General features: G+C 44.5%; 1 protein-coding gene across 11 annotated transcripts in view; it reads left to right on the top strand.

Moving 5' to 3' along the window:
• The window catches only part of B3GLCT (beta 3-glucosyltransferase), a 127,587-nt gene that overhangs the window by 21,937 nt on the left and 82,189 nt on the right, over positions 1-23,461 (top strand). For 10 of the 11 annotated variants that reach the window (XM_065581356.1, XM_065581353.1, XM_042842825.2 and 7 more), the window contains exon 4: positions 14,017-14,126. The exons of the other annotated variant lie outside the window; for it this stretch is intronic. In XM_065581356.1, the coding sequence (XP_065437428.1) occupies positions 14,017-14,126 (110 nt within the window). The remainder of the gene's footprint in view (positions 1-14,016; positions 14,127-23,461) is intronic. 11 annotated transcript variants of the gene reach the window in all.

The raw sequence follows: 23,461 nt of genomic DNA, 5'->3' as shown, positions 1-23,461 counted from the left end.
AATATTTCCACTAACAAGCCAGGAATGTGCAGTCTCTCTCCCCTTGAACTTAGGCTTTACCTAGGGCCTCTTACCCAGGCTTGGCAAACATCAGTCTTCACCAGTGTGACCCCAAACCCAGGTGGTTCCCAACAGGTTAATCTCCAAAATTTTGGCTCCAAGTACATAATGTAGGCGAATTATATGCCAGTGTCTTCAAATTAGCCACAGCTAATATGTAAGCGAATTACTTCCTTGGTCAGTCAACTTCCCTTGCGCTCCAGCAGATGACAGAAAAGAATACAGTTCATATTTAAATGAGGTACTGCCTTGCCCAGTGGACTTCCCTTGCTCTCCAGTTCACCCAGTTACCTCCCTTTTCTTATACGCTTCTGTCTGCTGGGCTTTCACTTGCCTCCCATCCAGAAATTTGCAGTCCACGCAGATGAAATCAATGTATAATTACACGTTTTCAACATTACTTCTGGGGGAATTTTGCAATACTGCGCATGCGCTTAATTAATGAGCCCCACAGATTTTTTTTTTTGCGCAAAAAAAAAAAAGCTGCTGCTGAAATGTTGCTGCAGTTCCGCCTTTTGCCCACCAGAGGGCACTGTGGCGATAGAACAGAGCAGCAACTCCCTGCCAGCAAGGGAAAAGAGAGCCTGCAGTGCTTTCTTCACAGCAGACCAGGTCAAGAGACAGGGGCTATGGGGGGACAGACATCATGGGGTGCTTGGGAGGGCCAGACAGGATCTCATCAGAGCTAGTGGGGGAGGGCAAACTGGGGCAGGGGCTGAATGGGAGTGGAGGCACAGGGCCACGGGGGGAAGGGAGGTGCAGAGACACACGGGGACGGGGAGGGGGTACAGGGACATGGAGGGAGAGGCTGGGTGGGGGCACAGACACACGTGTGGATGGGGGAGGGGGTACAGAGCCACATAGGGATGGGGGGAGTGGGTATCTGAGTGGGGTGGAGGGACACGTGGACAGGGGGTGCAAGGACACATGGGGGTGCAGGAACACATGGGGACCGGGGCAGATGTGCCTGACTGAATGGGAGAGACTAGAGGTCAGCCAGGGTCTGCATGGGGGAAGCTCCCTAACAAACCCTCCCCGACCCCCCAAAAAAACCTGTTCCATACTTTTCCCATCGATACCCAACAACTGTCCAAGTTCACACTCAGGCACTTTCTCAGCAATTTACTTCCCTCTCCCTCAGCTCCTCCATTACCCTTGACTCCTCCAGCCTTTGCACTGCTTCTGAGGGGTGTGGGAAATACGGTTCTGTAGTGTAGTTTAAATGAGTTATTACTCAGAGTTCTGTATTCATATGTCTGGTAAGGAATCTATTTGTCAAAAAACATTTCCTGGATCTTTTTTGTTGTCTGTATTGTTACAGACATACTTGCTGACTGGTATTTTTAAATAAAAATAATTGAAACTGGTGTGATTATATGGTGTTATTTTGACAAATAACATACGCAGAATTTTAAAATATTGTGCACATTTTTGTTGCAGTATTTTTAATTTCTTGGCGCAGAATTCCACCAGGAGTACAACATGTAATTACACAGATTTCATAATACAATTGCACACATTTAACCTTTCCCATCACCCTTTCACCAGGTAGGAACATGCTCCACAATGCTACCACAAACCTGTGGGCTATATGAATGGGTTCTTCACCATAACTCCTGAAGCAATATAGGTTAGATGCTTTAATGGCCGAATAACCTGCTCACTTCTATTTACTAGGCACTACTGGTACAGTCTCAGCCACTTCCTAGGACAGTGATTCTCAACACACGAGCCGCTTGCGGCCCAGTCCGTACACAGCTGTGACCCATGTGACATCCTCAGGGCCATACAGGTAGTGTGTGTGTGTGTGTGTGTGTGTGTGTATATATATATATATATATATATATATATATATTGTGTGGAAGTGGCACACATAACACACAAAGAGCTGCATATCCAGCCCACAATGGTAAATAGGTTGATAACCACTGCCCTAGGCTATTGTGGGAGAAGGCTCCCCGGAGCTTATTTCAGACAGGAACACCCTTGTCCTAGTGTTCTGGTACTGAAGGTATCAAAGTATTTAGAACACCCTCCATATCACTATCAGTATCATCTAACAGTAAGTTATTGGGATCCTTCACTCCTTGTTCAAGTAATGTCTCTGTGGGTGCTCCACTCTCGGTGTGCTTGCACCCCCTGCTCCTTTGATTGAAGATTTCTCATAGCAGCATCCGTTCGGCCTGTGCATGCATGTTACTCAGTCTCATGCTCTGTGCTGTTGTTATAGAGCACTATATGGGTGAACTGGCCTTAGTTCCCTCTCAACCACCTTGGCCTGAGATGGAGCTTTAGCAGTTGTCTGTATTGAGTGTAACATTAACTCTGTCCCCTTAGCTCTTTTAGTGGTTATAGTTGTTTTTAGTAGTATTTAGTACTTAGCACTTAGTAGCAGCTTTAGCTGTAGTAGATTTGAAAAAACCCAACAACTTAATTTGAAAAAAAATTATATAGCTTTCTTCTTAATACCTTTTTAGACAAAACTCCCAGGAGGGGAGAAAACTACTGCCTGGTTTGCCCAGTTTTGAATGTTTCCTGTTGTACTGGGAGGCAATCCTGGTGAATGACAGACATGCCCAGTGCACCTGTTGCCTCGGGGAATCTCATATTTCCCAAAAGTGAAACTTCCGCCTGGCATTAAAATCTTGAGCCAGAAAAAACAGGGAGATCAAATTTTGATTCTTCATGATGGGGAGTTTGCTGCACCCAGCCTCTGACCCTGGCCCTCTACTTCAGTCTCTGAGTAAGTCCACTGTCTACGAACTGCACTCTTCGGGGGCATCTAAGAGGAAGACCCACTCTTCCTCCAGTAAGTCCCCCAAAGACTGTCCCTTGAGTGCTGCAGGTAGGGAATCTACTCCAAAGAAGTCGTGGTCTCTGATGACTCCAGCCACTTCTGCACCCATTGCTCTCTGACCCGGTACCCACAAGGTTGCTGGTTCTTCAGGTACTGAGGGCACTGTCAAGCCCAAAGACTGTAAAGTCTCTGGCTCTGAGAGGTCATTGGTACTGTCAGTGAAGTGAGGCAGCAAGAAAAGCTCTATCTCTTCTCACTTAGTCCTGAAGAAGCCAATTCGGGCTCTGACTGAACTCCCCTTGGAATAGTCGAGATCCATGGTACTGTCAACTCCCTCAACCACTATCTCTTTGGTGCATGCCATGGACACGGTATCAACAACACACTTGTTACTGCAGGAGTTTCGCTTTCTCTGAAACCTTGCTGTATCTGAGACTCCCGACTCACCTTTGCTTGGCTCCAATGTACTCCTGGTACCAAGGACTTCCAATCTTTGGACATTTGCCTGGTACAGACTGTTTCACCTCATGTTTCTTCTGGTGCTCCACCACTAGAGTGATTAGGAAGAGGAGGATTCTGATGAAGATCTTGCCTTGGTCTCCTAAATATCTGTGCAAGGCTATATTCTCCATTCCTATAAAGGCTCTTTTCCGGACATCTCTGAGGAGATTGGTATCACTCGTGAGAGATGGCCATAACCACCAGCTTGCTGGTATGAACATCCCTGGGTGCTCATGAGAAATCTCTGATCAAAGGTACAGGGGACACAACGCACCTATAGTGGAGCACCCATAGGGACACACATCTTGAACAACCAGTTACTGCACAGGGTGAGTAACCATGTCTTCCTCCAAGTGGTCAGGTCCAACATTCAGAGTCTGTTAAACTGAGGGCTCAGATGAAACAGATGCTGGCACAAACCTCTTTGCATCAAGATTAAGCCCATTAGGCTGCCTGTGCTCGTTGCCTTTTATATAACTGAGCAAAGCACTTCGAAGACCCAGAGTTGGGCCAGGATCACTTATCAAGGACTGGAGTTGGATCCCTGACCCCACATCCGAGTAGTCTAGAGCAGTGGTTCTTACCTTTAAAAAGTGACTTGCAAAATCCTGTCCTTGGTCAGAGAGTATCTGAGCTGGGAAGCCATACATGAAAAATATTTTTTCCATAACACTATGGCCACTGTAGTAGCCTTGGGATCCCTGATTGGACAGGCTTGTGCATATTATGTAAAATGGTATGTCATGACCAAGGTGTTGGCAACATTCTTTTGGTCCATTTCCAGAGACAGAAAATCAATGCATGCTAGCTCCAGTGGGTTGCTGCTGGTGATATTTTCCAGGTATGCCACTGTGGTGGGTAAGGTTTTCCTCTGTATACACTGGGCACATGATCCCATTTCCTATGAAGGTCATACACCATTCAGGGCAAATAAAATCTACTTTGTACAATGTTCAAGGTTTTCTCAAGTCCTAAATGTCAGAAGTCATTGTGCAGTGCTGTCCGAGCTAGTGCTCTGTACTTTTCTGGTAACTCTAGTCATTTTTGTAAAAGGTCTTTGGTTATTTAGTATCCTATCCCATTAATCAGTTTTTACTTCTGCCATTCCCTTAATAGAAATTTAGCTATACTGGGCTGGAACAATGTGGTCTGGAGTTTGTCCTCTCTTTTTAGTCAGTAGGATGCCACAGATGTCGTTATCCTGCATTTGAGCTTCTTGCCAATCAGCATTTAGACTAGGCAAAGGAGATTGTTCCAATGCCATTTAGTTCACAAAGGCTGATGGCACGCTTTCAGGAGGCAGACCTAGATTTTCTGCTATACATCCTTAAGAAAATGGTCCTGACCACTTTGTATTGCAAATAGCCCTCACACCATCGGAGGGGGATCACAGTTATCTCAGGAGTTCGTGGGTTCCATGTGCTTGCATCTGTTACTTCTCCCTGATTCGTTTTGGTGGCTGAACTCGTAACAAGCCAATATGGCTATGCATCTTTTCCTGTAGCATCCAGTTTAGCACTTATTTTTATATCAAGGGATTGTTGTCACTCCATACCTGAAATTGAGCCTCATATAGATAATCACAATTTTTTTCTGTGACAGGCCATTTAAAGGCCAGAAATACTTAACTTGTGGATAGGATAGCAAGTCTCTCTATCAGAGAGTCCATGACTCACAAAGGCCACAGGTTTCTGTTTGCTCTCACTTTCCTGGTACATGACTGCTCTCAAACCTTCCAAGCAGGCATCTATGTGTAAGATAAAATGTTTATTTAGGTCAGCAAATATGAGGACTGGAGCATGGGTTAAACAATAAGCTAACTGAAGGCTTTTTCACATTTCTCGTCCCATCTGTCTTCAAAAGGTTCCAAGGGATTGTCATGTTTCTGTTCTATGGGTCTGGAGTACCTCCCCTTAATCCAGTGTTTCTAAAATGTGACCACCATGGCTGCCTGTGGCCACCATGGCATTTTCCTGTGGCCATGACCGCCTCCTGGGCAGAGATGGGGAAGAGGGCAAAGCAGTGGCCCCTCCCTGCAGTGTCCAAAGGCTCCAGGGGAGGGGTTCAGACTCCAGGGGAGGGGTTCAGGCCCCTCCCACCTTTAGCCACGGGACTCCAGGGGTGGGCTTCAGCTCCCCTCCCCTGGTTCAACCGGAGGCTCCAGCGGTGGCCTTCACCCTATCTTGCGCCCCCCTCCTCCCGGGCTTCAGTTGTGGGACTCCAGGGGTGAGCTTCAGCTCCCCCCACCCCTGCTTCAGCCTTGGGGCTCTGGCAGCAGGCTCCGGGCTTCAGCCGCCCCCCCCTTACACCCAGTCTAGCCGAGGGGCTCCTGCTCTGGGCCTCAGCAGGGCTGGCATTACCAGGAACCGTGGTCAAGAGGCAAGGAACAGGGTGAGCCTGGTGTGTGAGACTGCAGAAGGGAGCTAGGGGCAACAGGGGGGAAGCAGCGGAGCCGGGGGATGGTGGGAAACGGGGCTGGAGGAGGCAGCTTGTCATTACTCTTCCTCTTGGATATCCTTGATCAGCTGAGTGTAGCCAGGAGGACTCTCTTGCTGCTCCCTGAATTGAAGTTTGGGTAGGATCAGCTCATTATATAATGTACTTCTTTAAAATTTGGGATAGCCTACTATGGTCCATTTGCTCAGGAGACACTGCTCCCTTCCCCAGGGCTCACTGTAACATTTTTTCCAGCCCCTGTATATAAGCTGAGACTCGCTCCTTTGATGGTTGGTATTACGAACCTTAAAAATAGAGGTCCTCAGCACCTTCCATTCCCTCAAAAGTACAATTGAGCTCTCAGACAATCAAATACACTAAAATTAGGTCTGTTGATATTCAACAAGTGCACCACATATAATGCGGGGACCCCCCAGACGCTTTCGCTTTTCAGCATCTGGTACCTGCCATCCCTGTAGCATTTTGGTAGTATGTTCCAACCAGTGTTCAAATCCTTCTTCCCCAGGCAATGCAACCACAGCCCCTGAAAATATTTTTCATTTTCTAGAGGGGGCCAATCAGGCTGGGACTGCACCATTTTCCTCTTTATCTAAGAACGATGTCATTTTCTTAAGAAACTGATTATGTGAAGCTGGGGGCAATAGCATCTGGCTTCTATAAGGTACTGTTTTCCACACCATCTATCATTGCTGTCTCCGCTGGAACTTGCAATGGTTCCACAACAACTGATAGCTCACATAATGCTGCATAGGAACTATCTTCCCTCCTAAACATGGGTCCACTCACTTTGAACCTGCTCAGACAGTCTGTGGCTGTATGCAAAGTGGTCTCAGTTGAGCCCTCATTGTGAGCCTCTGATATTCCCATTACTAAAATTGATTTCTTAGGGTCTGTATTTTATCTCCTTGGATCAATCCTTAAACAGATACCTTGCCGTAGTGGCCAATCTACTTACCCCAGTAATAATAGACTTTTACCAAATTCATTTTTACTCAATATGCATGCAAGGGGTATTGACCCAGTATCCTGGGCAAAAATGCTTAATACCAAATTGCCAACTACTCAGCCAAGAATTAGTTGAATGTGAGGAATTAGGTATATAAAATACTGTCTTTAGAATAAAGAATGGGAGAGATTGCTTTCAGAAGCATGTTCATTGTGGTTGAGAATTTCAGGTTTGCAGTAGCAAATTTAGGGCTGATTTGAGGATTTTTTGTTTATATGAATTTTATGGAAAATAGAGTTCTTCGAGTGCTTGTTCACGTCAATTCCATTCTAGGTGTGTGCGTGGTCATCGGAGCTTTTTGCCTTAGTGGTATCCATAGAGTCGGCAGTAGCGCCCCCTTGAGTGCTACACTCACGCGTCGGTATATCAGGCGCCGCTGGCCCTACGGCCTCTCAGTTCCTTCTTACCGCCCATGGTAGTTAGTCGGAGCACCTTTCCTTGCATAGCCAGGGCTAGTGGTTTTTGTTTTTACTGACTTCGACCCTTGTAAATAGTTTGTTTATAGTAATTAGTATTAAGTAGTTGTTAAGTGTAGTTAGTAGTTAAAAGTTAGAGTCCCAGCGGGGACTTTGTCCCAGGTGGGGCATGCCCCAGTCTCCCGGGTTTAAGCCCTGCACGGACTGTAACAGGCCTATGCCTGTAAGTGACTCCCATAGCAGCTGCCTCAAGTGCTTGGGGGAATCATACGTGAGAGATAAGTGCTGTATTTGTAAAAACTTTTGGCCCCGCCTCAGAGCAGGATATTCATTTACGGGCTCTCCTCATGGAGTCAGCCCTTTGTCCGGCTTCCGTGCCGTCCCGTCAGGACTCGCCGAGTACCTTGGCCTCAGTGCGCCACCGGCACAGGGCTCCGCCCGGCACCGTTCCCCATCACCGGTGCCCAAAAAGAAGGCAAGAAAGCACGGCTCCCTGGCACCAGGCAAGAAGGGCCATGGGTCATTGGGCAAGGGACCCGCTTTGGGCTGCCTAGCCACTCTGGAGCCATGTATTCGTGCCTCCCCGGTTGGGACCCTTAGCCCGTTAAAAGGTCCACCACTGACTCCAGGTAGTGGTATGGGACCTAAACCCCAGATGGCACCGACGCCTTCCCCAGCTCCCCCGGTGCCGACAGGGCAGAGGCCTCCGCCCACGCCGCCAATGCAGCACATGCCGCATGAATCGGCAAAGGCTTCCCACAAGAGCAAGCCAGCTGCTAAGACCCTTCAGCAAGCAGTGAAGTGCTGCTGATCCCCGAAACAAAGCAGCATTCTCTACCTTCACACCACAGATCTCCAGAGTTGCAGCCCAGATCCTCTGGGGCTTGTCCTCAGCCACGGGCACCGCGATCGCGGTCCCTGCCATCTCAGCGCGGATCGTCTAGAGAGCGGTTCTCAAACTTTCGTATTGGTGACCCCTTTCACACAGCAGGCCTCTGTGTGTGACCCCCTCCTTATAAACTAAAAGCGTTAAAAAAAAAAAATTTAACACTACTATAAATGCTGGAGGCGAAGCGGGATTTTGGGAGGAGGGTGACAGCTCGCATCCTCCCATATAATAACCTTGCAACCCCCTGAGAGTCACGACCCCCAGTTTGAGAGCCATTGTCCTAGAGGGAGATGCTGGTCTCCATGCTACTGGCACAATTCACCCTCCCACCGATCATCCTCTTGGCGCAGATCCCATGGACCAATTCCCTTGCTCCGGAGAGCGTTCCCATGCTCCTAGGCGGAGATGCGGCAGGTGGCTCTGCGTGCTGCCTCCGCCTGCAAGCACCACTCCTGCAGCTCCCGTTGGCTGCGGTTTCCAACCAATGGGAGCTCTGGAGCTAGTGCTCGGGGCGGGGGCCGTGTGTGGAGCTGCCTGCTGCGCCTCTGCCTAGGAGCAGCCAGGAGAGGTTGCCGCTTGTGGGGAGCCGCCCAAGGTGAGCGCCCCCTGGATCTGGCACCCTGCACTCACACCAACTGCTCCAAGTCCCCTCCTGCACCCAAACTCCCTCCCTCTTAGTTAACTGGCATTTTTCACTTACCGGCACCCCCCATTTCCCCAAAAGCTGGATAAAACAGCTTTTACTATATTGAGGCAAATAGCTTTGCGAGATTAGAAAGTTGGTCCAATAAAATATACACCTCTACCCCGATATAACACGACCTGATATAACACGAATTCTGATATAATGTGATAAAGCAGTGCTCCAGGGTGGAGGGGCTGCGCACTCCGGCAGATCAAAGCAAGTTCGATATAACGCGGTAAGATTTTTTGGCTCCCGAGGACAGCGTTATATCGAGGTAGAGGTGTATTACCTCATCTGCCTTGTGTCTCTGATTCTGGGACCAGCATTGCTACAACAACACTGCAGACAAAAATAGAAGAGAAGTAGACATTTATATTTATGAGAATAATGTCTGCAGTTACACTAACTCTCTTAATCCTCATGCTGCAGGGTATGAGCTGATATCCAGCTGGAGTGATGAATCATACATTTATATTCCACTTTTCATCCAGAAAAATCCCAATACACTTTACCCAACATATTTATAAATGTATTATTCTCTTCTCCAGCCATTGAGGTAGATTCATCTCCTGTTTGACTTATGGGCGCTTACAGTACACAGCACTATATACAGCTGTTCAAAACCAACTTCAGGTCTAGTTTTAGAGCAGTGATTCTCAACCTTTTTTTGGGCTCAGGACCCATTTGTAAATATTTATGGCCTGTTGCAACCCAGTAAATTGTCTGAGGGTGGAGGCCCTGGGGTGGTTTCAGTTGGATCCTGTCCCCGGGAGAGTGGGGGTGTTGGCTCCTGTCCAGCACTCACCCCACAATGGCAGTTCCTGAAGCTCCTGTGCTGTGGGGCTGGCTGGGCTTGACTCTCAGGGGTTGTAACCTCTGGGGTTGCAGTGCCACTCAGGTTTGGCCCCGTCCTCCTGACTGGACAAAATTTGTGAGTGGAGTTGTGACCTGGCTCATGGGATTGCAGTGCCCCTCATTCAAATTTGGTCTATCCGGACTCCCGTCGTCATGACCGCTGGGCTAAACCTGAGTGGTGCTGTGATCCCAGAGGTTGCAGTGCCTGGAGTGGGGCGGCAAGCCCAGCCAGCCCGTGGGACAGGAGATGCTGTGCATCTCTTTGAAACATTCTGGTGACCCAATTTTGGGTCGTGACCCACATGTTGATAAACCCTGTTTTAGAGTGCAGGTAATCTAATTACCTAGATTAGAGGACACTTGCATTCCTACCTGTTGTAAAAATTACTGTTGGACTTTTAATTGCAGTAAGGACCTATTTTTTTCTCATGTGAAAAATGCCTCTTTTGGTATCATTCCCCCCTACCATCATGTTTAAGCACTTGTTCAATACTGATTCAAAAGGAAGTGTCACTTTACTGAATGGACATTTGGGTTTTCTAAAGCATGCATTACTAAAGGCACTTCCAAGTACCTACCTAACCTCAACTCTGCTTAGCTATGAGATCTGTTGTGATGTTGAGATATTGATGCTAATAGGGGTCAGGGAGAATTGTTACCCTTATATTTTATTATTGCACAGACTATTTTAAGTGGCTTTGCAGCATCCTCTGAAGCACAAGTATTGACAGTTCTCAAAGATAGGGTACCAGATGCAGGGTCATTGGTCTGTTCTGGTATGGCAGTGCCTGGGGCATTGCAGTGATAATTCTGAGGACAGTGCTAGATGTAGTAAAGCTTTTCAGTAATGAGCTCCTACTTAGAATGTAAGCTCTTTGGAACAGGAATAGCCTTTTTGTTAGGAGTGTACAGTGCCTCGCACAATGGTGCCCCAATTCCTGATTGGCAATACAAATAATCACAGTAAAATAGTTATTATTCAGACACGTGAGCAATTACAACTCAAGCAAAACTGAGCACAACACTTTGCTTTTGTAAGAAGGCTTGCATAATATGATTTTTATTAAGTTGCTACGGGGAAGATAATATTCTTACTAACAGTAAGAAAGAGGATTCTGTAAATTTAAGGTGGTGAATGATAGTTTTTATCTCTGAGGGAAAAAAGATACATAAAAAGAACAAGAGAAGGAAAAGTGACTTGGTAGTAAACCAATTATTTCTCAAGCAGTGAAATAGTTCTTATCAAGTCAGGAGGAGAAGGGGGCCTTCTAAAATACTAATAGGTCTGCTGAGTATTAATCATGAAGTGTTTTGTTTTATGTTTTTATATAAAAATGTGCATTTAATTTTTTTTAAACAAATGTATTTCTTTATTCCTTTAAATGGGGTTTTCTATGCATTTGCTTACTCTAGTAAAGGATACTTCCAAGGAAGTCTCCAGTGCACAAACAGCAAAGTGGATATTGGATTCATCCTAGGGAGCGTTCTTCTCCAGTACATCCCCATTTGCTGCTAAATGTACCACAAGTAAAACTGTCTAGTTCAGACACTGCCATATCTATAAATCTACTACTAAATTAGTAATTGTATAAAGCTATCTAATTTTCATTATTCATCTCTAGGGATATATTTTCAGAGGCATACATACAGATTTAGCCTTGTGACTCCCATTAACATCAATGGAAGTTGTGTAAATCTCTGCACTGAAAATGTATGCTTTTAGATAGCAAATAATTTATATTCATAACCTTTCACTGCAGATTCTTTTCAAGAAGTCACTATCTTTTTTTGTATGTGTGTGCGGTGGGCCTGGAGGTAAAACAAGGCTGTGAGGGAGAAATGAAGGACATCAGGGGATAACTATAGTTATTAGTTGTTTGCAGTGTTGTTGTAGCTGTGTTGGTCCCAGGATATGAGAGACAAGTATGCCTGAACCCCTTATGGGTAACAATTTGTCCCAACTTGTATTTAGCTTAGATGCTCCGGTTACCGTCCCCAGATGGGAAGAGCTCTGTGAAACTTGAAAGCTTGTTCTGGCCCCAACGTAGTTATGCCTTCCACTACACCAGGAGCACAAACTTGTCAAAGCCCGACATGGAGTGAGTTAGGATTGCACATTTAATGAGTCACGGAGGTGGTCTCAGAGTCATAGATGGAGGCAAGTATGAAAAGAACTAACATTGATGTGGACACAGCGGCAAAGTGAGGACAGACACATATATGGAATTAAGCGGCAGGCCACAACTTTAACACGGGAGGGTCGCTACCTGCTTATTACCCATACTTTCCTATACCAGCATGGGCGGCAGGTGAACCACGGGCTCAGGCAGGCTAGCCCCGCCCCGCCCCGCCCCTTGTGCCTGAGGTCCTGCCCCTACCGGAGCCTAGCACCTCCAGCCCCAGAATGCCAGGCAGGCGGCACAGTCCCCAGTGCCTCCTGCCCTGCAGTGCCAGGTGCGTGCACTGGCTCCAGACGCCTGTAGTCCATGGCCGCAGGCCGGTCCCCATTAGCCCCAGCCGAGGGCCCAGGCCATGGGGGAAGAGCTGCAGAGCGCTGGGAAGCAGGAGGGAGCCTGGGGATGGAGCAAGGGCAGGGCCACAGAAGGCTGTTTTGGGAGGCTCAGCCTCCCCCGGCCTTTGATACCTGCTGCCCATGTATACCAGGCATTTAATTGGTTCCAGTGCAGGGGTTACAGGTCTCCATATCATATAACCTGTAATTTGGGGTAGGGTATCCTCCGCTACCCCCCAGGACGCAACTCTCTGAGTCCTAGGACTTTAACAATAACAAATGTGTTTTGGTGTGGAGGAGGGATTAATAAATAGATATTTAACCTCTGGATATTTCTTCCTTGGATTACAGTAGCAGAAATTTTGAGTTGAAACTGCATTAGTTAAAAGTTTTTCTGATACTGTTTTCTTTTCTGACGCTGTTTTCTTCTCTGTGCTCTTTGTTCACATAGTTTATCTTTTCTTTTCCTTGAAATTACTTCTCTTCTTTTTCTCTCTTTCATTGTCGTTCCTTCCATTTCTCCGCCTTTCTTTAGGAGTTAGTCTCCCATCTTCACTCCTTCCTCTTGTAGCAATTCTGTGGTTATCTTAGCAGCTTTATCCCACAGGACTTAAAAGTGACACCATAGTCTGATAGGTTGTCTTGATAATGTGATATAAAAGTGTTTTTCCCCTTTTTTTTAAAGTAAATTAAGAATATTTATTTTCTCCAAGCTAGTCTTGCAGGATATTAAAATTAGAATGCATACCCCCTTCAACAGAGGGGCAGTTCTGTAGGTGCTATCTAGGTGGTGGTTGTACATAATGCATTCCCTGTGGTGCACCAACAGCATTGTTCAGCTGTTCAGCAATGCTGTGGCTACAGGCATATCGATAGAACTGCTTGGGGCCTGATGTAATACCAGTATTGCCAACTCATGTTGTTTTTATCAATTTTGGGGGAGGTTTTTTACCTGTCTCATGAAAACAAGATGAAAGGCTGCCAAGTGATTAATTTTTCCTTATTCAAAATGGCCACCATCTCTGATTATTGTCAGTGGAACTGAAGACCGCAAGATGGTAGACTGCAGGGAAGTGACAATCTGCAAGTTGAAATGAGGCTGCCCTTAATAAAAGTGACTGCCATCTCCCATTGTTTTCAGTGAGACTGAAGCCATATCCTCAGGCATGATGGCTGCCACTCTGTGGTTCAGCAGGCTAGTCGGGACATATGGACTGTGAGGAGCAGCATAGACACGGTGAAAGGTAGATAGTGGGAATGAGAGGGAAAAGGTGATGGATTTAGGGGGTGCAGGAGAAAGGGGGGAACAGGAGGAGAGGGGTGGAGAGGAGAGTGGAGGAGGAGGATGGTCTGTCATAGTGATGGGCGAAGAAGAGCATGTGTGGTGGGGCTCAGTGAGTGCTGCCCAGTCTCGGGTAGAGAAGTGGGAGGAGGTTAGGGAAGTGTTGCTTCTTGCAAAAGGCTAAATCAATTCCATATTTTTACTATGACATTATTGCTTATGTGATTAATATAAGACAGACTAAAACCCATGTTTTGATGGTTTTTAAAATCTCATGTTTTGGTGGGCCAGTCTCATGATTTTTGATCTCTTAAGGTTGGCAATATTATAATACCATGACAAATTTAGTGTTCTACTTTCATACAGACAGTTAAAACTGGGGCGGTTTAAGAAAATAAAACAATTGTATGTATGTTTATGCATTTTTATTATTAATTAAATAAATCCAGTTATGATTATATGTCTTGCTTTTCCCCCTCAAAGTTCTCTTTAGCAGTGGTGCGGAACTTATGTTTATTTCTGTTTTCTTTAAATATTTTTATTTCCTTGTTCACAGAATTACAAGAAATTGTATTTGTCATCCAGAGTCAAAGTAACTCTTTTCATTCAAAAAGAGCAGAAGATTTAGAGCGCAATATTTTAAAACAGGCTGAAGTGCTTGGAAAGGTATGTGTAGATAAAATCTACTGCGCGCTGCTTGCATATTTCTGTACAATATTTTACTACCTTTCTACTGAGCCTATATTTATAATCCATTTTATTTTGTTAGCCTATCTCATGGCTTGTCTACATAGTGCATTAGTCTATATCAGAGAGCTGTAAATTGTGACGTGCACTAACTGACCCGTGTGGACCCTTCCGTTGTGCACATTTAATGTAGTACTGTTTTAAACGAATGCACATTAGGGAGATTTTAGTGCACACTAGAAGAGTCCACGTCACTCAGTTAGTGCACGACATGCTAGTGCATGCTAGAATTTACACCCTTCTGATGCAGACTAGCAAATAGACAAGCCCTCAGAATACATTTGTTTACTCTTCTCTGTGCAGTTTCTGAGGACATGGTTTAAGCTCAAGGATATCACTGATGGCATATGATGATGATCACCAAGTGGGATTTTCATGTTGAATTACATACTGTAGTGAATAAAGTATGTAAAACTCTTTTTGTGTGGGTGGAATTTGATCTGAAATAATAAAAGAAGTTGTTGAATGGAAAAAGCTTACAAATAGGGTCTAATGGTATAAGTTTTTTTTATTTTTTTCTGTTTTTTCTGATGAAGTAGGTACATCAGTTTCAGTTAATGTGAAGGATCACTTTCAGGGGCACACTTTAACATTTGTAATGCATCTTCATTTGCTTCGGAATAGCTTTTGTCTGCATTTTTATCACATAAATGTATTATCACTGGTTTAGAATGAGCATTAGTCAGAAATTTGGATCACAGAACCTTAGCTTAGAACTAAAATTGATTTTTTTTAAACCATAGTTGTTCAAAGATCTTAAAATAATTTCTCTTCCTCATTTTTTGAACCTTTAAAATAAAAGTTTATATTTAAAATGAAATTGTGAAGTAACATACTGTGGTGGGGTTATTGAACTGAACTTTTGTCTCTAGTAAACTGGGTTCAAAAAGTTATTATTTAAAAAAAAAAAAAAGTGCTATGTGCACTAAATCTCTAGGATTCTTGCTGCCCTTGTATGAAACGCTTCCTAATTATGTATTTACCTGAGCTGATCAATACTATATTAATTAAATATGTTCTAACTGCCCTTTTTTCAGGCCCCATTTCTGTAATTGCGTCCATGCAGGCAGTCCTTGCATCCACATGGAGCCCCTGTTAACTTCAGTGGGCTCCTCGCCTGGGTATATTTGCACAGCTCCAATGGCAGGAACAAGGTGTTGGCTATTAAAAATGGATTCCTGGTATACTTTGTTAATGTTGACACCTCAGAATGTCACTGGCCGGGAACCAGAAAATTCAGCATAGATATGTTCATCAAGAGGGAATATAGACATGCTTGTTTACACAAGGGAAGGAAGAGAGGTTAACATCCCGTAAGTAGGCAATAATCTTATAGTTGGGAGCAACTCTCACATCTGAATGAACTAAAGTGGGTTTTTTTTAGTATTGGGTTTATTTTTGCAAGTAAAGAGGATCCTAAAGTGCTTTAGAAAAATGATCCCTTCATCCTAGATTGAAATGGCAAGACTTTTCAGATGTAACAATACCTGCTTAACAGTCCACGTGATGATTTAGGACAGGAAGTGAGGAAAACGATAGCAAACTGAAAATTTATGTCCAGAACCTGACAGAGGGGGGCGGAAAAAAAGGCAGCAAAATACAGAAAAAAGTTCAGCAAACCTCTTTGTATTCCTTGTGTTTCTATTTTCCTGTCGTCACTTTCAAATACAGTACCCTCAACCATTGTGAAAAAGACCATGAGTATTGATCACTGAAGGGAAAAATCTTTGAAATCTCTGTGCGTTGAAATTTGGAGTTCAGACCTCCATTTGAAAGAATATGTTCAAGGGGATTACCTTCAGATCTACTGAAGTTAAGTCCTTGATAATATGCATCTTAAGCATTTACAGATAGTGAGTTTTAAAATTGAAAAAATAAAACCTGTCACCTGTATTTATTTTGTTTACTGAACTACAATGAATGTCTCTTGCAGTGTTTTAAAAGTCACTGCACTGTTTGCATCTGCTCAAGTTTCCTATTACTGTATGATTTATTTTTTATTTTACACTTCACATTTTAAAAATTTAATCCTACCTATTTTATACTATCATTCAGGTTACCACTAGATGTCAGCGTTGCTTTAATTGTTAAAATGAAGTTGATGCATATTACTTAGCTATAAAATGTTTTTTCCAATATTTTTTCATATTAAGCAATGATTAAAACCCAGTGATGAGGAAAATTTCTTACGTTCTTTACCAGTTTTTTTAAGCTATATAGTGGAGCATAATAAAAATAGAAATACAATATTATAATATTTGGACTTGGCTCACTTTGGAATTTAGAAACACTGCTACTTCTGGGAATAGCTAACTTTACAGCTGAAACAGCCTGTAAAAATATTGCCCCTTTAAAATCACCAAATCACTCTGAACTACTAATGGAGTTTTTGAAGCAGTAGTAGTGGTTTGGTTGCCTCTAGGGGCTGATAAAACTACCTTGGAAGACAGGGAGACTATGTATCAAGTTGATTTAGTATATAAAACATGCTCTTATTATAAGAGCCTTCAGGTTACAGAAAACTCTGAAACTAATAATTACGTTTGTAAACATTATGTTGCTTTTAAAAAGCGTAAAGATGAAAATGAATTATGAATGACTTAACCAAACAGCAGTGATGTAAAGTTTCTGGAACTCGGGTGTCATTAATACACAAGTTTACTTGAATATAAAGTTTACAAAGCTTTTAAGAGTGCAAAAATATAATTTTAAGTCCTTTTCATTCAGTTTTCATTGCCTTTGTTTTCCAGGGTGTTTCATGCATCCATGGGATTAATATGTATAAATGCTATTGTATAAAACAAACTTCATGTATCTCTATAATGCACAGCATTTGTGCCATAGCGCTTTGCTTGTTATGAGCAGAGATCCTAGAAATCCATTTGCCTCGGAAAAAATGTTGAAAAATATAGACTTTGCATTTTTACAGGGAATCTTTAGTTTTTACATTTTGTGAAAAAAAATAAAAACATATAGTAACTATTAACTAAATTTTGCTGAAAGATAGTGTGATCATATTTCCCAAAGTGAAAATGGGAGACTACATACGGCTGGCCTGAGGTGTCCTGGGCTGGTGATTGCAGCCCGAGCCCTGTCGCCGCTTGCCCCCCTGTACGTTCCTCTGTGCCCCCATAGGGGGGCACATCCCACTTTTTTGGCAAAACTAGTCATTTGTCCTGTTTGCTGCTCAGTTGGCAAGAGCAAATGGGACAAATGCCCAGTTTTGCCAAAAAGTCAGGATGTCCGGGACAGGGCTTAAAAAAGGGACTGTCCTGGCCAAAATGGAGTGTGTGGTTGCCTTAGTTCAGTTGATACCTATATATATTGTGGCTAGGGAAACTAAATTTCATCATTTCATTTTAATTGCAGAAAAATATGGACTTTTATGTTATATCAAAATTCTTCAATAAAAAATATTTATCACGGAAAACTAGAATCCCTGGTTCTGAGCAAAATCACATTCTAAAGCATATAGCTGAGATCAGTTGCAGAGTTTAAACTGATGCCAGGTACAAAGGCTAGTCTACACTAGAAGCTACAACTAGAAGCTACTGTAGCATGTTGGGTGAAGACACTCTATGCCAACAGGAGAGAGCTCTTCTCTATGCCAGCAGTTGGCATAATAAAACCACTTCTGTGAGAGGCAGTAGCTATGGTGGTGGGAGAACCTCTCCTGCCATCATAGCACTGTCCACACTCAGGACCGGATTAACCTTTTGTGGGCCTGACGCTAAACATATTTATGGGCTCCCAGGGGGAATGTTTGTAAAAGACAAGTGATTGACACAGAAGTTGTCTTTGACACATCACACAGTTGTACAAGTTTCATTTACAATGTTTACAGATTTAAATTGCAGATGGAGGTGGCTGTCACTAGGGTACCAGCAATGGTAGCCCTAGGGCAAAAAGAATACACAGAAGTGTACATAAAATACATTCTAAAAGAAAAAATAAAACACAGTGGATAAAAACAGCTAACAAAAGCCAAAGCTGGCCAAAACATCAGCCATGTGCTGCTCCCATTAAAAGGGAACCTTCACACTATCTCACCCTTCACATTTCTCATATGAATTACTAGTGCTTCAATTATGTTTTTGTATGAAATTGGGGCAAATGTAAAACTGTTTAAAACATTTTAAAAATAAAAAACATGAAAAACTTAAATACATTTTATTTACAGTGTCATTATTCATATTAGTCCAGCTTCAGGACAGACAGCAGACAGGACCCTGCACTCCAAACACTCCCACGCCAGCAGTGGTGCCAGTCAGGATGCTACCCCAGGACTCTGCATGAGCTGACCACAACCATCACCCAGTGGGGCAGGCCACACAGACCTTGCTGTTCCACAGATCCACTGCCATGTGAACTGGTGCCCCTGCCAGGGTCTAGGGCCAGGCACATGGCTAGGATGACCAGATGTCCCAATTTTATAGGGACAGTCCCAATATTTGGGGTTTTGTCTTGTATAGATGCCTGTTACCCCCACCCCATCCTGATTTTTCACACTTGCTATCTGGTCACCCTACACATGGCACCGGATTTTCAGTGCATATGGTCCTGTCGCCCTGCGCCAACCATGGCAGAGCTGCAATGGGCAGGGGTTCAGTCCCCGAGGGGCGACCCAGCCTGTGCCCGACCCAGATCCAGTCACCAAAATGAACCAGAAACATGAGTGCAGATGCTAGTCTGTGTTGCCCTAGCCAAGAGAGGGTCACTGGACCACATGCTGCAGTGGGGGGGCACAGAACTGGCCAGTGGACACACACACCTCTACTCCCACCACAAACACGGGGAGCGGTGACATCCCCCCCCACACACACACACACACACCGCTACCCCTACCCCTTCCTCACACGTGGGGGGTAATGACTGACTGACTTTCCCTGCTCAGTGCTCTATGCCCTTCATGCCTGGCTAGGCCCTGGGGCTGTGTCCACTTCTCTCTGTACCTGGTGCTGCGTCTTCCCAATCTCCCCACCTGGCTCTGGTGGCACCTCAGCCCGGCTTGGTGCCGCTGCTGCCACCCACCCACGTGCACTCATCAGCCACCACAGCTCTCAGTGTGCAGCCAGTGCCAGGTGTAGACAGCCCTGGGGCTGGGGAGCGGGGCCCTGCTGGCCAAGCCGGGATTGGCCCTGAAGCCAGCAAGTGGCGGGTGGGCAGGGGCTGCGCTGACGGACCCTGCCCCACGTGCTGCAGCCTCACCTCGCTGCCTCCTTGCACACTCACCCCCATTGGCTGCTGAACACCCCCCTACCCCCCCGCGCTCACCATGGGTGGGTGAGCAGGGATCTGGCCAGCAGGACCAGCAGGATCTGGCCACAGTGCTGCGGCCGTGACCATCCCCTTATTAGGCCCCCTCTGAGTGTGGGCCCAGCACTTTGGTACCATTGTAAACCCAGTGTTGTTCACACCAGCGCTTAGGTCAGTGTAATTTACGTCGCTCGGGGGATGGTTTATTCATACCCCCGAGCGACATAATTTATACCGACATAAGTTTTAGTGTGTACAAGCCCTTAATTTTTGTCATTTCAGCCTGTAACTTCATCACTGCAGACTGTTCCTTTAATGGCCCTTATTTCTATTTCAAAAAATGAGTTAATACAAGGTGTTCTGAAATTGTGCGCGTAAACGAATGTCATGTCATGCTGCCTGAACAGAGATGTATTTATTCTTTCATGGCTTCTGTGAAGTAACAAATCTGCGTAACACTTTTTATACTCCATAATGCTAATCTTTTGCTACAGCCTAAATCCGACTTTCATATATTTCTAGTCCTGTTTACGAGAGAGAGAAATTTGTAGAGTTGCCCCTTTAGTCTGAACTAAATTTTGCAGGGTTCTTTTCATTAGGAATAGAAGTTTGTGGCACAAGTCAGGTACAGTCTTGGTGTAATCTCATTTATGTATTTAAAAAAAACTCTGAACACAGTAGAAACAGCTGTATCCTCACTCAGAAATCCCCTAGTCTGGCACTCCAGTGAGCTCTGTGCCCAAGAAGTTCTGTCCTTCTGCTTCCTTTCAGGGTAACATTCACAGCTTTTTCTTGCCTGTCTGCCACCAGCATGCACAGTTTGCAAATCACTATTCTGGGGGAATTCTGCGCCAAAGAATTAAAAATTCTGTGCACAATATTTTAAAATTCTGCCTATTTTATTTTTCAAAGTAACACTATATAATCATGTCAGTTTCAGTTCTTTTGTCTAATAGTACAGCCACAAAAAAGTTCCTCCAGGAGTAGAGTGTTAAGGAAACGCCTACGACAACCCAGTTCATGCTTCTCTGCTCCCTCCCCCCAGAGGAGGGGGGCCAGACACCCTCTCCCTACCAGAGTCCAGCTTTGGCCCCCCTTAGCATAGACACTCGCATGGACCCCTCGCCCCCAGACCCCAGCTGCGGGCCTCCTCGTCCAGACACATGCACCCCCCTCCCCCCAGACTCCAGCTGTGCCCCCCCAGACACTCATCCCCCAGCCACTCGCATGCCCTCCCTCCCAGACCCCAGGGATCCAGAGGGAGAAACAGCCTGATGCTGGGTCCTGGGCTTGTGTGGAGTCTCCTGCACGTTGCCTCCTTTCTTCAGGGCATGTTAGGAACTGCAACTGCCAGAAACCCTCCAGCTCCTCCCCCCCACCCCACACAGTGTCTTCTGCTTGTGAGCTTGCTCTGCCAGGTCCAGCAGCCACTAGTGGCAGCCAGCAGTGGTGCAGAATTCCCCCAGGAGTATTAACCTAATGGGCTGCTTAGTACCTTGAGCAGTAGTCTCTGTTTGCAGCTGTATTTACTACATAAGAAGCTGGATTGCTCCTCCCCTTGGGTATGAAAGAGGATGCCTGACACACCCATAGGCTTTAATGAGGTCTTTGGTTTTGGATCCAAAGGTCTGCTGATGACGCACCTTTCAGCATAAGGATATTATGGACCTGTGAACATTTGCAACATTTAATTTGAAAAATTAATTAAGCAAATGTTATATTGTTGTCTTTGCTCTATGCATACCCATTTTTTAAAATAGCTATTTCTGTAACCACAATGCTTTAATTGCCTTGTTGCATATAAAAAGTAAAAGGGTGTCTTTTGCTTTATTTGCATAGTGTATTGTTTTCTATCTTTGCAAGGAAAAGGGCTAGACTTCTTTTTAAATGAAAGGTGAAATTCTCTTTCATGAGGTCCTATGCTGGCTCTATTAAGAAAGGACTTGTCTGAGTCCTCTCTAATTTGGAGTGGAAAAGGCCAGAAATGAAGTGGTTCTTGGAGTATTTTTCAGTGTGGATTCTACTGTAGGTGTGCATGAGTCTAATGCATGTGAGGTCTGAGTTAATTTAGTAGTCACGTCCACTGGGCCTGCGCATGCACCCTTGTGCAAGGACATAAAGGGCAGAGTGGATGTAACCCTCCTTCGGCTCCTTCTTACCTGTGGCAGTGAGATGGAACCTCGCAAGTGTCTGACCTACTTTTGAGATTCATACTTACCTTTTAGGCTCTTCTTCACCCTCCTTATCTCCGTTCATTTTTAGTTTGAACGGTCCTTGGCATGCGTCTGACGAAGTGGGTATTCACCCACAAAAGCTTAAGCTTCAATACATCTGTTAGTCTTAAAGGTGCCACAGGACACTCTGTTGCTTAATACCAATACAGGCTCTTTTGACCTCGTACAGATTCAAGGCGCTTGGTCCCCAGATGACAATGAATTGCATATGAAAGTCCTGCAGTTCAAAGTCCTCAGATTGGCCTGTATATCGTGTCCCTACATGTTCTCTGGAACTCAGTGGTACAAATATTCACAAACATGAGAACTGTGCGCTACTTAAACAATGGGATGCTCATTTCTCACATATCTGTCTGGAAGCCATCAAGCTCTGGACATGGTGATGTTTCAATGGGTGACCACATTGGTCCTTCACCTTCTAGAGGTCAGCAACAACTTGACCAGTATCTTAAGCAGGCAGTCGATGACCAGCCATGAATGGTCCTTGCACAGATCCATTGTAAGACTGATATTCTGCTATTGGAAATCTCCTCGTCCACCTACCCCCCAAACTATTTTGCCTTCAAAAACAACGCCAAATGTCAAAATTCTTCTTCCAGAGGAGGACTAAGCCGATGATTGTTGCCAGATGTCTTCCTTCTACGGTGAAACAGAGACTTACTCTACACTTTTCCACTGATTCCTCCGATTCCTAGAGGATATCCAAGATCAGGAGAGATAGGACCATGGTTGTTGTTGCCCTGTAGTGGGTGAGGCAGTCTTGGCTGACAAACCTGTTACAAATGCCAGTTCAGTCTCCAATTGAGCTCCTGCTTCATCTAGACCTGATCTCATAACACAATGGCCAGATACTCCATCCAGACCTGGAAGTGCTACATCTGAGAGCATGATTGTTGGCTAGTTAAATACCATGAATAGACACTGCTCTGTACAGGTCCAGGAAATTTTGGCTCACAACAGGAAAAATCTATATGGAACAGGTTCTCAACATGGGCAGCCCAGCATGGTTGGGTCCCCGTCCAAGACTTGATACTGAAGATCCTTGACTACCTACTACACTTAGAACAGGCTGGCCTGTTGTTCTTCTCTAATAGTCCACGGTAGCTTCAGCTTGCCGCCTGCCTGTACAGTTGTCAAGGTAGATTTAAATCAAGGTGATTTAAATCACTAGGTGGAAAGCCTTTATATAAATCATCGATTTTAATCAGCTTTTCCATTTGTATTTTTATTTTCTAAAGAACGGTCCATTGTCATTGGTTCATATAGCAATTAAAACAAGTTGATTTACAGTGAAATAGAGCTTTTAGACTAGATTTGGTGCATCTTTTTGCTGCTTAGGAAGGTACACTATAACTATACACATTTAATTAAGCAATTACATAGCTTAATATTTTCAGATTCTTATTGTACATTTTTAGTATGTTAGAAAATGGTGAATGATATTGCTTATTTACTAGATAATTAACTTTTGGTCATGATTTGTGTCAAGCTTCATTAGTATGGTAACTGTAATTTTAAAAAATCAATTTTTTAAAGCAACCTTAAATGTTTTGGGTACATAAGCTCTTAGCAAAAGATTTTTCACATTTACAGCTAAATGAGTTATTAAAGAAACAGAAGGATTAACTGTAGTCAGTGAATTAAGATAATTGCAGGTCAGGCGCATTTGAAAATTTTCCCAGGCTAAGTGAAAGTGATTGGAGCTTAAGTTCCTACTTGCCTAAGGCTATGTCTACACTAAAGAGCTTACAGCAGTGCAGCTGT

The sequence above is a fragment of the Chrysemys picta genome, chromosome 1 (genome assembly GCF_011386835.1).
Source record: "Chrysemys picta bellii isolate R12L10 chromosome 1, ASM1138683v2, whole genome shotgun sequence".
Classification (NCBI taxonomy): domain Eukaryota; kingdom Metazoa; phylum Chordata; order Testudines; family Emydidae; genus Chrysemys; species Chrysemys picta.
This window is presented reverse-complemented; position numbering and strand designations above follow the sequence as displayed.